This window comes from Schistocerca piceifrons, chromosome 8, assembly GCF_021461385.2.
Source record: "Schistocerca piceifrons isolate TAMUIC-IGC-003096 chromosome 8, iqSchPice1.1, whole genome shotgun sequence".
NCBI classification, from domain to species: Eukaryota; Metazoa; Arthropoda; class Insecta; order Orthoptera; family Acrididae; genus Schistocerca; species Schistocerca piceifrons.
In genome coordinates this window covers 301,442,745-301,460,859 of record NC_060145.1, presented here as the reverse complement: position 1 = coordinate 301,460,859, position 18,115 = coordinate 301,442,745, and the positions used below count along the sequence as shown (strand labels likewise).

The following is an 18,115-nucleotide window of genomic DNA, read 5'->3' as shown; positions in this document are numbered from 1 at the left end:
TAGTATAAATGTCACTGTCAGTTGTTACACACACAGTAAATTCATGTTTCGTTTCTTAAACACGAAACCGGAGATACTCGTTACTGAGTAAGCGCGCTCTTACGTGTAATTTACAACGAATGTTTTAGAAAAATGCTCAACTTTGATGATTAACGAAGTCTCAGAATGCGTTGCAAACACGAAGAGGGGAAAAAAAAATACTTTCGCATCCAGCGGTATACGGACCTACGTCCTTTACCACGGGAGTTCGTCGCCTTACCAACTTCGCTTACTACAACTCGCACGTTGTTGGCCCTTCATTTTATATAATTCCATTCGAGCGAGGCGCAGGCTGAGTTCGTTGCCGAATGATACGAGCGAAAGCTGTAAATGCATGAAATTTTGGAAGTTTTCCTCTATCACCTCGGCTGTATGGATTACCCATGATCCATAAGAACAACGTTCCACTAAGACCGATTATTAGTGCTCCTGGCTCACTGACGTATAAACTGGTAAAACACTTGGCTTCTCTGATCCAACCACACGTGGGGAAGACCGACACACACATAAAAGACTCAGGACATTTCACTGAGAAGCTGAAGAAACTAAAACTTGCACCAAACGACATCCTGGTCAGTTTTGATGTTGTTTCTTTTCGGAAAGTGCCACTCAGTGACGCTCTGGAGCACATAGGTTCCATTTTCCCGCAAGACAACAAAAAGCTCTACAATGCATGTCTCACCACGAGCTATTTCATGTGGAATGGTGATTTCTACGAACAGCTGGAAGGCGTCGCCATGGGTAGTCCCCTTAGTCCAGTAGTGGCCAACTTCTTCATGGAACAATTCGAAGCACAGGCACTGGACTTGGCGACTTGCAAACCTAAGGTGTGTTACAGATACGTCGATGATACTTTCGTTGTATGGAGCCATGGTGAAAAACAGCTCGGTGACTTCCTAAGACACTTGAACAGCCTCCATGCCAACATAAAATTTACCATGGAAGTAGAAAAGGACAAAAAACTCCCATTTCTAGATGTGCTGGTCACAAGGAATGGCGAAAACCTGGGACACAGCGTGTATCGAAAACCGACACACGCGGACCGACACCTGTACAAACTATCAAACCACCACCCGCGCCAGAAAAGAGGCATGATTAATACGCTCGTAACGCGAGAAGGACGAATATGTGAGTCGCAGCACCTCTGACGCGAAATGCAACACCTGGAAAGTGTTCTGAGGAGCAATGGGTACTCCACAAATTATATTCGAAGTGTAACAGCGTCAAACACTCAGGAAGTAAGGAATCAGAGAAAGAAATGTCGGGTACGGCCTTTCTGCCATACATTCCCAGAGTGACGGACAGAATCGGCCGTATATTGCGCCAACACGGCGCAAAGACGATCTTCAAACCGACAAGGAAGATCAAAGAGTGTCTTAGACCGGCAAAGGAAAAACGGGACTCACTTGCAATGTCGGGAATATACCGTAAACCATGTACATGCGGAAAAGTTTATTCGGAATGACTGGACGATCGATCAACACCACGATCAAAGAACATAAGCGACATTGCAGGTAGGGGCACATGGAAAAATCGAACGTGGCAGAGCACGCACTGCGTGAGACCGACCACGTAATAAAATTCGCCGACACGGAAGTTCTGGCTGTAGAGAAGCACTTTCACACGCGCTTGTTCAGAGAAGCTGTAGAAATACAAAAACACGCGAACAGTTTCAACAAGAAAGAGGAAAGCCTTAAGATAAACGGATACTGGCTTCCAGTACTGTAGCGAACGACTGTCCCAGATAGCAAGAGGAGAACCGCACTGGAAATGACCGCAGAGAAGCCCTCGGACGTTGGCGCGCCAGGTACATACAGTCTTGCGGCCGCGAGCTCGGCTCCAGTGCACCACCGGCAATGGAGGGCGAAGCTTTGACAATGCCAGCCACTTGTGCTGGCGAAACGTCAGTAACATCATTAGATGAATGTCGGCTGAAGAACCCGAGACAGATGCCAATAGGCAGTTTGTCAACAAGTGGCCACGAAAGCCTTAACAATTTTGTTTCACGTGATAGTTTGCATCTGTCTTCAAGCATTTGTTAGTTCAGTTCTTTCAGCCTCTTCGTTGCACTGTCTCATGGGTCAAACAGATCTGTGACCATTCATGATGCCCTCCTTTGTAGATGTTCATATCCCATAGGTTTGGTACAGGTCACACGCATGTCAGCAATATTCTAGGATGGGCCACACAAGTACTTTGTATGCAATCTCCTTTGTAGATTGACTGCATTTTCCTTGTATCCTACGAATGAATTTTAGTCTGCAATTTGCTTTACCTACGAGAGATCCTATGTGATAATTCCATTTCATATCTCAATATATTATTACAAACATATTTGTATGAGTTGACCAGTTCCAACCGTCACTCTGATATTGTAATCATGGGTTACTACTTTTTTCGTTTTATGCCGTGCACCATTTTACTGTCCTGAACATTTAAGCAGTTGCCAATTCATGCACAGATTTGAAATCAAGTTCTGACTGAATAGTTGTGCTGGTCTTTAGAGACATCGCTTTATTATCAATAACTGCACCACCAACAAAAAGTCTGAGGTTACTATTAATATTGCCTGCAAGGTAATTAATGTACACCATGAACGGTAAGGATGCCCACACACTTCCCTGTAGCACATCTGAAGTTACTTCTGCATCTGTAGATGAATTTACACCCAAGATAACGTACCACATACTCTGCACCAAAACTTTCTTAATCCAGTCACAAATATGACTTGCTACCCCATACAATCGTACTTTCGATGCGCGCGGGTGTGCGTGTGTGTGTGTGTGTGTGTGTGTGTGTGTGTGTGTTTTACTGTTTCATTTGACAATTACTCCGCCTCCGAGGTAACATGACGTATCCTCTCTACGAAGAAATCCTCAGTCCATTCACAGATTTCATTTGAAATTCCATATTATTGTACCTTCATTGGTACAAGTTCTTGTGGCACGGAGCGAAATGCTTTTCGGGAGTCAAGAAATACTGTATCTCTTCGATTGCCTTGATCTACGGCTTTCGGGCGTCAGGTGGGAAAATTGCGAGTTTAGTTTACCATGGTCGTTGTTTTCAAAATCCAAGCTGGTTGGCAAGGACGAAGACCGAAAATGTTCTACAGTTCTATAAAAAATGGACGTCAAGGATATGACAGTAAATTGGTCGATCACTCCTGCTGTTGTTCTTGTAGAGACATATGACCTGTGCTTTCTTTCAACCACAGGACACGTTTTTGTTTGAGAAATCAAAGGTCGTTATGTGAGCTTTACTGTTGGTTGGTTAGGAGTCAAGGGACTAATCAGCTGCCAGACTGTTGAATGCAACCAAGCAAACCTGCATGCATTGTGTCTTGCGTGCTGGATGTCAGTTTGTGGGACGGAGTTCCATGCCCTATAGCATTCATCAGTCAATACAGGGACGATTAATGCTGGCTGTGGATGACGATAGAGTTGGCGTCCGATGATGCATACGTGCTTGAATGGAGTCAGATCTGGTGATCGAGCAGACCAATACAACATGTCGACACTCTGTTGAACATTTTGAATTACAACAACGGTATGTGGGCAAGTTTTATCCTGTTGGGAAACACTCCCTGGAATGCTGTTCATGAATGGCAGCACAACAGGTCGAATCACCAGACTGACGTACAAAGTTGCAGTAAGGATACCTGGTATACCAAGAGAGTGCTCCTGCTGTCATATGAAATCACACCCCACATCATAACTCTAGGTGCAGGTCCACTGCATCTAGCACGTGGGTAGGTAGGTTGGAGGCGCTCACATGGCCTCCTCCCTGGTACCGATGCAGAACTGGTTTTCATCAGAAAACAAAACAGACCTCTAATCTGCCCTCCAATGAGCTCTCGCTTCACCATACTGAAGTCGCAAACGGCAGTGGTTTGGGGTCAGTGGAACGCACGCTACAGGGCCTCTGGTTTGGAGCTGTTCATGAAGTAACCGATTGTAATAGTTTTTTGTGTCACTGTGGTGCCAACTGCTGCTGCAGACGCAGTATGATGTGCCCCAGCCAAACGCCGAAGCCGTCCGGAGCCCAGTCTTCTTGCAAACATACCTTCCGAAGACCAATGCTGCTAGCCACTGTGTACAGTGGTTACATTCCTGCCAAGTCTTTCTCCAATATCGTAGAAGGACGACACAGCTTCTCGTAGCCCTATTACATGACCTCGTTCAAATGCAGTGAGCTGCTGATAATGGTGTCTTCATCATCTTAATGGCATTCTTGACTAACATCAACTCACTACATCCCATCTAAAAGGTAACTAATCCTCACGATCACTACAGCATGCATTCAGAGCAAATCTTTTATGTATCCTGATAGTGGCAATACTAGTGCCACTCTCATGCAAATGGCGCCAAATTTGAATAGACATCACCTTTCGGATGTAGGAACATGTCTACCAACTTTTGTTTATCTCACACACCTCCTTGTTGTTGGAATTTTTTTTCCCCGTCAGAGTATATCGGTCATGCCGTTACACGGGTCAGGGCAGATACGAGGCTTCCCTGGGATAACCTGTGGCGAGAGCAACTTCATTCGCATCTGACACCGATCAACCCTAAGTTTAAAGAATGCTTTCTAGCTTGGAGATTTGTAATTGTAAAAATGAGGTGGTCCAACAATACGAAATAAGGTGAAAAAGAAATAATCAGGTCAGCAGGTGGGTGAGGCAAGGTGAGTCTCACCTGGGGGCTCTGAATGTGACTGGGCCGTGCCTCCACAGCTGTCCCAACCCTGATCTGTTCTAGTCAAGTATTAAAAGGGGGTGAACTGCACCCACAACTGATTGGAGTGCTACACTTAAAACAGAAAATAGGATACAACAGAAAAAAGGAGTTAATTGTATCTTAAAACAAATAAAACAGAGTAAAAGAGTGATGACCAAGACAGCTGGCAGAGGTAACATCGCAGCTCTCACAGACCTGGCGTGTGACGGGGGACGCTCCAACCCAACCACCCTGTTCCCACCACAAAATTAGTTTACAACATTATATCTGAGAATAAAAATCACTTTCTTGGGAGAAACAAAGAACCAGTTCATATGCCTATGAATTGTTTTCCAATATTAGAAGCACAGAACCCAGCATTCCACAAGGATGTGAGCTACAGTCTGTATGGCTTCACAAAGACAAAGTGGAGGTGGTTCGATACATAAAATCAAATTATGGGTCAATCTGCTATGACAGATGCAGTGGCGATATAGAACGATAGATTCCTTTCAAAGGAAGTTGAAGGAGAAGAACTATACAACCATAGCAGTCTCCTCGATAGTGCGCAGTTTATTAGAAGTGCAGTAGCCCATTACATAGTGTTCCATCTCTGACTGAGGAGCTCCCATACTTACACCAAGAAATCTGCACCTGGGATTGTCAGAGCGAATGTTGGACAAATAGCATCTTCTTTGACGAAACAGTCGGCCAGTTCATTCCCACATGACTTAGGACCCGGGAAAAATGAACTGAGCAGAGCATATAAACAAGGTAAGAGAGAAAGGAGGGCGGTGCTTACAAGTTTAAAGGAACTAAACATAATGGTTATCAGTCCCTCTTTCCAATGCAATTTTATGTAAAACAGTGTGAAATAAGGAAAGGACAATGGTCAGCACTTGGTCTGTGACCTTATGATTGTGGTTTGAAAATCTGCATGACAGTAGCAGACGGTTAAAAACAACATAAAACACTGGTAGCGAGAAACAATTACTGGCCACAGGAAATTGATGTTTGTGAGAAAGTGGCCACAGCTGGAGCTCCCTGCACCCGATGCTAAGAAGTGTCACAGTTACTACAATTCAAATGTGGTGAGAAAATGAAGATTGTTAAAACTAGGAAGCTAATTGGCTTACACAGATAAATAAGATATGTATATAAATACATGATTGACAGTGCAGAAGGAGACAGTAGCTGGAGGCCAGTCGGGGCATACACCGCAGCGAGAAGTACTCCCTGGCACCAACCCCTGGTGTCGAACATAGAGATGCATTACATTTTGTTATAAAATCTGCTTTCCCTCAGAAATCTTACAACTTTGTTAGCTGGTAACTGAGAGGTGACTATAACTGTGCACACAGACAAGCAAGGGCAGTTGGAGGTACCTGCACAGAACCTTCGATCATATCCTACCTGGTCTTCCTAGTTTTGGGCTATTTGCGAATAGACTAAACTGCTGGCTGCAAGGAGGAGTCAAGTAACACAAACAGGAGGGGTGTGACAGATTGCAAGCTCTTAGTCCATCACAAGTTTCTGACATCTGACCCTCAGTAGTAAGATACTATCTTCCACCAGAAGGCTATCTACGGGATTTGTAAGGAAGGTTCCAATTGCCAACCACACACCATTTTGGGGAACAGAGTCTAACAAGGCCAGTTCTGATGGTGCTCCCAACCAATAGGCAACACACCATATATCCATGGGGTATAAGATCAAGGCTTCGTACATTCCGAGAACTGTGTGGTCTGTGCCCCAGGAAATGCCACTGAGAAATGTGGTAATATTAAGGTTCCTCATGTAATTTGTCTTTAACTGGTGTATGTGTGGTAACGCATTAACTTGTCACCTTCATGCAGAAGGCCAAAAAAGATGAAATTTTCAGTAACTGGTTACTGAAGTAAGCTTCTGGATGATTCAGTCATGAGTCGACAAAAGAGAATGATGTGAGTTTTCCTGGGAGAAAATTCATATCCATGATTCAGGGTCAAGTAATGTACTTTTTATATAGCCTGCTAAAGTTGTCACTCTGAAGCACACAATTACGTAGAGCTTTAATACAGGTGAAGGTCACCCACACATAGCCCATTAGTTGAGTTGGTCAATAATTAATCCAACATTTGAGAGTCTAATCAGTTACAGGATGGGAATGATAATACCCTCTCTCTACAGGGAAGAAAATTCCTCTTCTCACCAAATACAACTGAAAAAAACAAGGAGTGTTTTATGCTGTCATTACTAAGACGTTTGGATTTGTCTGTCAATTTTATAGATATTAGGGATGTGCCTCAGCACACTGCACTGCTGAAGTGGTACGAAACTCCCATCTCTTAAATGGAACACTGTACAATTCGAGGCCTTGCGCACAGAAGCATAAATATTTTTCCTCTGCTGCATTTGCTCTGCCACACATTTCCACGTTGGGAAATAAGGATCTTAGTCACTGCATGCAGACACTTCAGTGAACTGAGCTGCAAAACATTCAACAACAACCATGGGATGAGTAAAGATGCCACCTGTGAGGGAGAGGTCTGAACCTACTGTAGATGGTTTGTGGCTGCAAATACTATGGAGTTAAGACCATACTTGACACAATATGATGTGGGTCCCCACAAATGATACATGCTGTTCCTAACACTCCTGCTTTCTCCTTTTTAATAAAAACCATGCTTTCACTTGAAGTCACTTGTAGGGTATTAAATTTTCCATTAAAGGCTGGTGTCCATATCACTGAAATTTCCTTCTATACTCTTCAATAGCGGCAGCTCTTTCTTCGGATCACCATGACACAGTCTTCCAGCACAGGGGGTCTGAAGAATAGGGTTTTGTGGGTTCCACAGCGTGTACAATTGTGCCAACAGCACCTTGTACCACTCCTTCTATATCTTTTCTTAGCAGATTTGGAGGTGAAAGCCTGACAGTTAGTTTCCCGAAGTGTTCAACGTAGTGTGTACTCCACTACTGGCCAATGCTTGAGTGAGTGAGTGAGTGAGTGAGTGAGTGAGAGAGAGAGAGAGAGAGAGAGAGAGAGAGAGAGAGAGAGAGAGCGAGGAGGGGGGGGGGGGGGGGGAGTGCTCATCATTGCAGAGGTGCCCACGGATGTTCCAATGGATCAAGGATGAGATGTTCAGGCCTCAGATTGTAACATCTATGGCTGAGTACATTTTATGGAGTGTGTTGAAACATGTTGCAGTTCCACGGTTAAGTAGGCAGAATTCCAGTTCAGAAATTAATCACTGTAGTACCCAGCTTCTGCCAGATGTGTTTTTGCTGCCCCAATAAGGACTGTGTTTGTTTAACTCCCTCAACAGTAAGAAGGCTGGAGGTAGCTGTTCCACTAGCTCCACCAGCTCGTGGAATGCTATGTGTGTGTCTCGGGAAGGAGACAGATACTAAATACTATTACCCCAACTCGACATGAACAGCCACAGTTTGTAATGTGCAGTTCAGTGGCACCTGCTCACTGGAAGTGCCTGAACATGCAAACTCCTCGAGATGTCCTATTTTTGATAATAGGGCAGTGGTTTTTTTTGGGAACTGTGTCTTCAGAAGTGCCATGCTGCATGCAGAGATAGTAGCCATTAACTGATGGAGTTTGATCACAATTCCACTGAATGAAGATCAGGTTAGGATCTGAGAATGCAGTGAGTGGAAATGGGAGTATGAATTACTTTTCTGTTGAGTCATGCTTCACAGGAATGAGTGATTCTACATCGATATTCATAAGCTCTAACTCGGAGGGGACGGGGTAGGGATCGACAAGCAACAAAATTCAATTTAACTTACAATTTTTCCTTCTTCTCCCTGTAAGGTTCTCAGTTTTAAAAAAATTCACTGACATCTGGCTAGGTCCAGAAGTTGGTGCTTAAGATCTTGTCATCATGCTAGATGTGAATTCTGACACAATGTTTGCAAAGTTAGATGTCGTATCTATGAACTACTTCTTAGGATCTTGATATTACAGGTGTAAAAAAAGGCAGCTGGTGCCCTGGGTAGCTTACACATGTAGGGGGTCATTTGCAAGGTCTGCTTTAATGTGCTTTCCTTCCACATCTGACAAGCATCTCATTAGTACAGCAAGATGACATGTGTCCAAGCCTCTGGATCCTGAAAAATCACACAGGAGGAGGAAACTAGGGTTCAATGTCATACCTATAATTCATGAACTCAACTTTCTCATGTAAAATATCTCAGTCTAAGGGTATGATAGAAGCTGCCACATCAGTCATGTTATCCTTATATCATCTCTGAAAATGAGGAACAAAATTTACTCCATGCCACTCTAGGTTAGTGCACAATTATTTGCCTATTTGTATTGTTATGTTGCAATGGTAGATGTGACCTCGAATCTTGATGAGTTGTTATGAAGAGGGAGATCCCTGACCTTATCACAGGGCTGAAATGCCTTGGGCAAACTGGCAAAGTCCATTTCTCAAAAAAAAAAAGTGCTGTATGGGTGAGTTTGATCGGCTTCATTGCAGATCATCTGTCCCGCTGACACTCCCTAAAGTTGGGGGTTCCACCCATGGGCACTACCCCCATCTCAGTGCAGGATTGGCCTGGAGTCCAAATATCCTGGATCGGACAGTCACCTACTTCTCAGACGACATGGGGAGGTTACAGCTCAGGCACCAGAATGTCGACCCCTGCATTGTTAGTAGGCTACAACTGAGAGTAAATTAAGACAATGTCTCCCTACCCATGATAAATGGGCTACTGTGCTGAATTTCGAGTGCTGTGATAGGTACTGGGGGTCACAGAGCAGGGTGAATAGAATGTATTCTATTCACTATGTAAGGCTTCTTTCTCCATGACTTACCCTTCTGTGAAATTTAGAGAAGTGGAGGTCAAACGCTAAAAGGGGAGAATAAGTAATTAAGCAAAAAAGGTTTAGGGAATGGTTGTGAAAAGAACTAAAACTGATGGATGACTTGATAATAATAGCCCAGTCGTCAATGTAAAAGCTTGGCATGATAAAGGCTCTTTTTAGTTGCCTCTTACGGCAAGCATGGAATAACCACGGGTCTATTCTAGCCCTCTGGCTACCTAAGATAAATTTATGCGTTAAAAATTTGCTCCTTTAGAGAAATGTTTTTCTTGCTGTTGCCATTCTGCATTTTATACCTCACCTACTTTGGCATTTATCAGATGTTTTGCTGCCCGAATTGCACAACTCTGCTATTGCTGCCACTTTTATTGCCTCACTTTGTAATCTAATTCACTCCGCATGGTGTGATTTAATTCAACTACATTCCATTACCCTCTTTTTACTTTTGTTGATATTCATTTTATAATCTCTTTTTCTAAACACTATCCATTCCATTCAATTCCTCTTGTTCAGTCCCACACCATCTCTGACAAAATTACTATGTCAAGACCAAACTGAACAGTTTTAATTTTCTGTTCATGGACTTTAATTCCCGTCACAAATTTTCCCTTGGTACCCATAACTGCTTACTCAGCATATAAAATGAATAAATAATGTCCTTCGACTATTGTAATGCAGTCTGATACCTGTACAAGTTCTAAATAACCTTTAGATCCTGGTATTTAATTCCTGTTACCTTCAAAATTTCAAAGACAGCAGCCCAGACACTGTCAAATATTTTCCCCAAGTCTGCAAATGCTATAAATGCCATTTTGCCTTTCTTCCACCATTTTCTCCAGTAAGTCACACAGTCAGTCTTACCTTGTTTGTTCCCATATTTCTCCAGAAGTCAAACTGGTCTTGCCCAAGGTCACCTTCCACCAGTTTTTCCATTTTTATGTAAATAATTGACACAAGTATTTTGTAATCATAACATTAAACTGATGGTTCCATTGTATTCTCATCTGTCAATAGGTCATCTTTGAAGTTGATATTATTACATTCTTGTTGAAGTCTGGGGCTGTTTCACCGATCTCATACCTCTCACATCATGTGGAATAGTTTTGTCATGGCAGGCTCACCCAAAGTTCTCATTAACTCAGAGGGAATATGGCCTATTCCAGGGGCCTCGTTTCTACTTATGTCTTTCAGTGCTATGCCAAATTCTTCTCACCAGTGCTATGCCAAATTCTTCTCACAGTGTCAAATCTCCCTCTTCTCTTCATTTACTTCCTCTTCTTTCTGCAATATTGCCATGAAGTTAACTTCTGCTGAGGCACTTACATGTATTCTTTCCATCTTTCAAACTTCCCTTCTTTGCTTAGCTACTGGCCATCTGAACTCTTGACATTCATACAGCTGTTTCTATTTTCTCCAAAGGTCTTTGATTTTCCTATAGGCAGGAGCTGCTATTCCCCTACTCATGCATGCTTCTACAGTCTTGCATCTGTCTTCTAGCCATTCCTGCTATACATTTTGAATTTTATGTCAAAATGTATCCATATACATGTAAAAATCAAAGTGACTCAGACTACCTTAAGATTATACCAAAGTAAGAAAAAGGAAAAAAATGGGAGAGGTTTAAAAGTAATACAACTTTTTGCCACACTTGGCTCCAGTTTACCTTGAAATATGGGATGGTGAACACAAACCATTAAGCAAAACATATTGTCGTAGTCTTAAGGTTTTCATTGCCCAATTGATATGATGATGCCAATAAGCCAAGCCACAGTTACAACAAACATTTTAATATATTCCGGACCTATCTCATCCCAACGATTTAAAGATACATGCAGTGAAAGACTACCGTATTTACTCGAATCTAAGCCGCACTCGAATCTAATCCGCACCTGCGAAATGAGACTCGAAATCAAGGAAAAAAAATTTTCCCGAATCTAAGCCGCACCTGAAATTCGAGACTCGAAATTCCAAGGGAGAGAAGAGTTTTAGGCCGCACATCCAAATCGAAACAAAGTTGGTCCATTGTAATACAATTTAGGTCGAATGAATGACGATACAGCTACAGTAGTTTGGTTCGAGTTTTAAGCTTAGCAGTTAAGCTTTACCATGTAGCCATTGCTATGCGTCAGGTGGTCCATCCGTATTTATACGGGTACCATTCCTTTATCACGTGCTTCGTCAGGTTTGAATTGATTGCTTATTTTTCTTTGATCTGGCAAGTGCCGTTCTCTTTGTTATAGGTGTACACGTCATTCTAAGCTGAAAATGCATTACTGTACTGTGTCATGCATTGTTTGTCGCATTCTGATAATGAGTGTTTACGACCTGCCGCCGCTCGCGGCAAGGCTTGCTTTTGTGCGCGCAACCGCCGCTTACAATCAAAAAAATAAAATAAAAGAGAGGAATCGTCTCATTTGCGGAACAATGGCAAGACACTGCTTGCTATTTGCTGTTACTTACACTTGTGCTTTCTTTGATAATGATCAACAAGAACCAAATAATAGACTGCGTATGATAGAAGATGTTCTGAACGAGAGTTAGCGAAAATTTTTCTCCGGTTGAAAATCTTTGCAGACGCCTCTGTAGTACATTACATTCTGTACAGAAATTAGTCATCTTAGATTTAAAAATCTTGTCAATTGCCGTGCTTCATTTCTGACTGTATCACTATTCCGCGTTTGCTGTTGTCTCACTCTAGTTCGTAGTTTATTAGGCAGACAGGATTTAAATGAGATAGCAGCAAACACGAAAGAATACATGGCAAAATGTTTATATTCGTATTATTCTTATGGTGAAGAGAATACTGCATATGATTCACAATTAATAAAAGTTCTTATTAGCAATGATCTCTTGTCGTCCCAGGTAGGAAAAAATGCAGACAATCTTGCCAGTCGGATTTTCGTAGTACGCTGAAATGCTGCTACATTAGAAGATGAACAATACGGAATTTGTATTTACTTCGTTGGATAATGTATGAAAATGCAGTGGTCGAAACTCGGGGCGGTGAAAAAAAGCTCGTCTTCCACTTTTTTATTATTATTATTATAATTTACTGACGCAGGGGTTTTGTCGCCAGTATTTATCTTTGTGCCTGCAAAGCATACCTGTGTAGCGCTACATAATTCGACAGAAGAAGTTGGTTGTGGCGCACCTACCAACATTTTTCAGAACTGCCGCTTACATTGCACTCGATTCTAAGCCGCAGGCGGGTTTCTGGATTACAAAAACTGGAAAAAAAGTGCGGCTTAGATTCGAGTAAATACGGTATACGTCTTAATCAGAAGTGTTGGTGTGAGTTTTGGCTCTTTGCACATTATCACCACTCGACAGCACTAACTAAATTCCTTCGTAATGGAACGTGTTACTCAAAGGATTTCGTCAGGCGATCTATTACTCTGGGAAGATGTCTGTGTAGTATCTTGCAGTTCTAGTGCAGGGCAGCAGCTTCTTTGTAATGTAGCAAGGGTGATTCCAGGTATTCTTTTGAACTGCCTTCTTGAAAGTGTAGTCACAGTGAGTGAGAATGCTATGGGAACAGCATTGCACTTCAGTTTTTTCTTGTCATCTAATTTTACTAGCTGGTCATCAGCATATTTGTTAGAAGAAGTAACACTCGCAAGGGAATATGCAAACACTAAGATAAAAAGCCTCACATACAACATATGAAGCTAAATACTGAGACTGCAGTAACAGTATTGAAAAAACAGTCATCCACTGTGTGCAAAGCAAGAATAAAATTGTTTGTCACCAGAATAAGTATTCGACTTTTACACTATGAATCTTGTACAAATGTCACAAGCACATGCACTCATTTCTGTCCCCCCACCACCACCACTGGAGCATCTAATCATCATTATACTTTTATGCCATAAAAATAATTTTTCACTTAGCTTCTCTCTCTCTCTCTCTCTCTATGTATGTGGTACTTAGTTGCCATTTTGTTCACTGAAATGCTAGAGAACTTTGTTTGGTAAAATAGTATCGCGAAACATCATACTACTATTTCTCCTGTAAGTCAAACAAACCTGTAACCATTCTTGATGTCCTTCTTTGTGTATGTTCAATATCTCATATTTGTTCTATTTGGAATGGGTCTCACATGCTTCAGAAATATTTCAGGGTATATCAAATGAGTGTTCTGGAAGCAATAGCCTTTGTAGGCTGACTGCAATTTCTCAGCATCCCATCAATGAACTTAAGTTGCTAGATGCTTACACTCGATTGAATTTGTGTGGACATCTCTTTCATATATCACCGAAAATTGTTACAAACAGATACTTTTTATAAGCTGACGTGGACGAGCTATGATTCACTGATGTTATAGTCAAATAATACTACATTTTTGTCTTTTGTGAAGTTCATAATTTTGTGTTTCTGTACATTTAGAGAAGCTGCTAATCTCTGCACCACTTTGATATCTTATCAAGATCTGGCTGAATATCTATATAGCCATCATTTACCTCTCTAGCTGCCTGTACATATCTCCGCAGCCATCATTTAACTCTATAATCTACGACCCTGTGGTGTACAATATGTACCCTGGCACAGGTTTTGGGAAGCACCATTTTGACATGCATGGTATACTTTAACCATGATGGCATGCAGGCAGTATACAAACTTAGCTATTTAAGAAATGCTTCCACCCTTGGTTTGAAAGACAATGATCATGCCCTTTGCACATCAGATAAAACACACCATCACCGCATTATGACAATGGTTGCAATATTTTCCATTTCTACCCTGACATGAGTTACATACCCTCCAATGCTGGTGTTGTCACTTGGCGTTTTTGAGTCATGATTGCACATTGACCTCGAACATAGGTGGTGGTCACATTAATGTGACTGGACTATGTAAAACAAAGAGAAAGATTGAAACTTCCTGGCAGATTATAACTGTGTGCCCGACCGAGACTCGAACTCGGGACCTTTGCCTTTCGCGGGCAAGTGCTCGCAGGAGAGCTTCTGTAAAGTTTGGAAGGTAGGAGACGAGGTACTGACAGAAGAAAAGCTGTGAGTACCGGGCGTGAGTCTTGCTTCGGTAGCTCAGTTGGTAGAGCACTTGCCCGCGAAAGGCAAAGGTCCCGAGTACGAGTCTCAGTCGGGCACACAGTTTTAATCTGCCAGGAAGTTTCATATCAGCACACACTCCGCTGCAGAGTGAAAATCTCATTCTGGAAAGAGAAAGATTTTTACCTTCAGCAAACCAGATGGCGAGGTAGTACTGTCATATCTCAAGGAGGAACTTTTACCTTTTAGCTTCAGATAGGAGCATTTAGAGTAATTGATGGTCGAGTCCAGAATAACAGTTGGCCAGGTACTAGTAAATGGCTCTGAGCACTATGGGACAGTCCCCTACTGGTAAATACAACAGTACATGAGGGGAAGGAACCTTCACAGCATACGATCTCTGTAAAGCAAAACTTCTAAAGAACCAGACTTCTGTACAAAAGGTGTACAACAAACCATAGAGCTATACTTTGGGAGATGCTGAGCAAAACTCATTTGGATGTCACAAAGGCAATGTGTAAGGCCTTCAATGACTACCATAACGGAAATTTATCGAATAATTCTCACGTAACATAATGAAATTTTAGTTGTACGTGAAGTGGTACCACAGGTTGTACGTGAAGTGGTACCACACTCAGTGTCCAGGCTCTTACAGATCATACAGAAACTGAAATAGAGTTCAACAAAAAAAGTAGTAATGATCAACTCCCGTTTAAAAACGTTTCCTTTACAAAGGCATATGTTGCAGTACTGCCCAAGTTTTATTCTCACACCACTGCAAAGATGAGTGATGTAGACAGCAGCCTCTATGGTATTTAAAAGCCAGTCCAAGAACATTTTGCCACAAATTCGACGTATCATTTGGCGCCTCCGCCCACAGTGCTCGGTTCCTATTTGAGCTAGGAACAAGATGCAAAAAGCTTTTGGTTTAGCCTGGGCTGTTTCTTTCGCCATTCGAACACCTGTCTTATTGTAGCTGTGTTACAGTATATTAAGCATGGTTTGAACGCCGAACCGGATCTGAAGTCGAGGATAATTGTGTGAATCGATTAATTCCTTTTCCAAAAAATTTAACTGAGCTGAAATTAATGCTCAGCTAATGGCACTATTTGTCCGTGCAACATTGTGATTTTATGTGCAAAAAATGAAAATAAAAATAGAAAATAAAAAAATCTGGGAGGTTTTTAATGTGGTCCACTTCTATAATTTAAACTTGCACGAATCAGCTCAAACTTTGCACGAACGCAGATAAATGGACAAAGACGGAACGACTTTTTTTATGTAATAATCTCTATCCGTTTTTGAGATACGACGGTTTAAAGTAGCGGAAAATTCGTTCTTACATGAATAGAATGCGCGGATATGGTTTAAAGTCAATAAAATAAATAAAATAGATGCATGCTTACCATAAAACTGAAAACTTGGTTCCAAAAATTCAGATTTTACGTGAAAAAAACACCAATTTTGTGAGGCTTTTTACTCATGCCGCGTATATCTTTCAAACTTACGCGAATCGGCTTATTTTTTAAGAAGATAGACGAATACATGTAATTAATTGTCGTCTTGTTACTATATAAGCAACATGGCTCGAAATACAAATTAAAAACCTATTACGGATTAGACGTCGTCTGACTCAACAAAAAACTACATTAGTTGCGGTATAATACCAAAATTACTATAGAGTAAAAGTTGGGAACCAGAATGAAAAATCCTCCTACCAGAGCACAAAAAAGGCGAATACGTTCTGGGCAGAGTTAGTGACGTTAAAAAAGGGGACTAGCTCTTCGACTTATTTGGCAACTTCAAAGGCTCGTAAATCAAAACATCCTGACATATTCGCACTTTTTACGAGTTAATACTACTATATCATATATGAAACATATGGCTGGACGCTGCTGGCCGCGGTGGTCTCGCGGTTAAGGCGCTCAGTCCGGAACCGTGCGACCGCTACGGTCGCAGGTTCGAATCCTGCCTCGGGCATGGATGTGTGTGATGTCCTTAGGTTAGTTAGGTTTAAGTAGTTCTAAGTTCTAGGGGACTGATGACCACAGATGTTAAGTCCCATAGTGCTCAGAGCCATTTGAACCATTTTTTTGGCTGGACGCTAAAGCAATTTTTTGATTCTCTCTCTCTCTCTCTCTCTCTCTCTCTCTCTCTCTCGTGTGTGTGTGTGTGTGTGTGTGTGTGTGTGTGTGTGTGTGAACAAAGAGACACAAATGTATGTGCTTCTAGAAAGTGGTGTGCATCTTCAATTTAAGTATCTGAGATTGGGGGTTCATCAATAAGGCGAAGTAGCCCGGAGTGGGAATGCATTCTGAGCTTTAACGACACATTGTGTCATAGTGCATGACATAACAAATGCCACATCGGATGACATGATGGCACGTGTATCGTGTTACAAAACATGGAGTAATGTTGCTTTACCTGAAATCTTGTCGTTCTCATGCGTCTGGCGCCACTCTCACCTTGACCCCCCAAGTTACTGCTTGTGCGCCTTGTGCCACCCTTTATAGGTTTGCGATCGATATTTCAACCAAACCACATGAGGTTCAAAATGAATGTAATCGGATGTCTATAAAGGACCCTATCACATTCAGCTACTGCACGGAAAATGTCTTTGACCAACTAAGCTACCACAATGTGCCTACGTTGTTTCGTTACCGGATGGTAGAACTCGTTGCACTTTGCGGCAGATAAAGTAACCACAAATCAGATTCAGTTTTCTGTGCACGGATTGTGTCGTACTTTTGCTGACAAGTCTTTATATTTACAAAATTAGATCGATTCATTATGATTTTATAGTATAATATAGATATGGTGACAGTTAACTACCTCCAGTTTAATTGTATCTCTAGCAAATCGCTGAGAAACTTTTTATTTTTTATTTTTTTTTTTCCTCGTGTGTGGAAGAAGATGCACATAATCTTAATTTTCCGGAGTTTACATAATATTTCAGTTGTAAACAAATACTTTTGCACATGTTATGGAACCTCAATATTTGATTGACACTTTTATAAAACAGTTTCTACAAGACAGCACTGCACTCAAATGTTCTAGGCAGTTTTCACAGAAGCTGACTCACAAGCTAGTACATTCAGATCAACTTTTTGAGATCAGTGAGCTACAAAGAGCATGGGATGCCGAGAGAGAAGTTTTCAGTGCACGAATTTCGTAGAATTTTGTTTGTAAGTCTTTAAATTCTCAAAATAAAATCAATTTATTATGATACTATAGTGTAACACACAGTAGATACGGTAACAATAATCTGCTTCCCCCTTCACTGTATCTAGTGCGAATCAGGCTTGAGCCCTTCTGAGATCTTTCTTTTGGGAAATGTGTTTGGTGACATTGGCTCCTACGCTGAGTATGAAGTATATGCAGAAGCAGAGAATGCTCTAGTAGGAACTTTTAGAGGCACCAATAATCACAAAACACAGCAGTGTTTTGATGAAGTTCAGTCAAACAGTGAAGGAGTATAAGAGTATATTTCTAAATTATAACCAGATTATGAAATCTAATATGTCTGG

The 18,115-nt window shown here is 41.7% G+C and overlaps 1 protein-coding gene across 4 annotated transcripts in view; it reads right to left on the bottom strand.

The window, feature by feature from the left end:
• LOC124711153 (histone-lysine N-methyltransferase eggless-like) overlaps positions 1-18,115 on the bottom strand; it is a 352,937-nt gene that overhangs the window by 289,658 nt on the left and 45,164 nt on the right. For 3 of the 4 annotated variants that reach the window (XM_047241054.1, XM_047241056.1, XM_047241058.1), the window contains exon 1: positions 17,013-17,047. The exons of the other annotated variant lie outside the window; for it this stretch is intronic. In XM_047241054.1, the coding sequence (XP_047097010.1) occupies positions 17,013-17,033 (21 nt within the window). In that variant the 5' untranslated portion in view covers positions 17,034-17,047. Of the gene's footprint in view, positions 1-17,012; positions 17,048-18,115 lie in introns of those variants that run through there. 4 annotated transcript variants of the gene reach the window in all.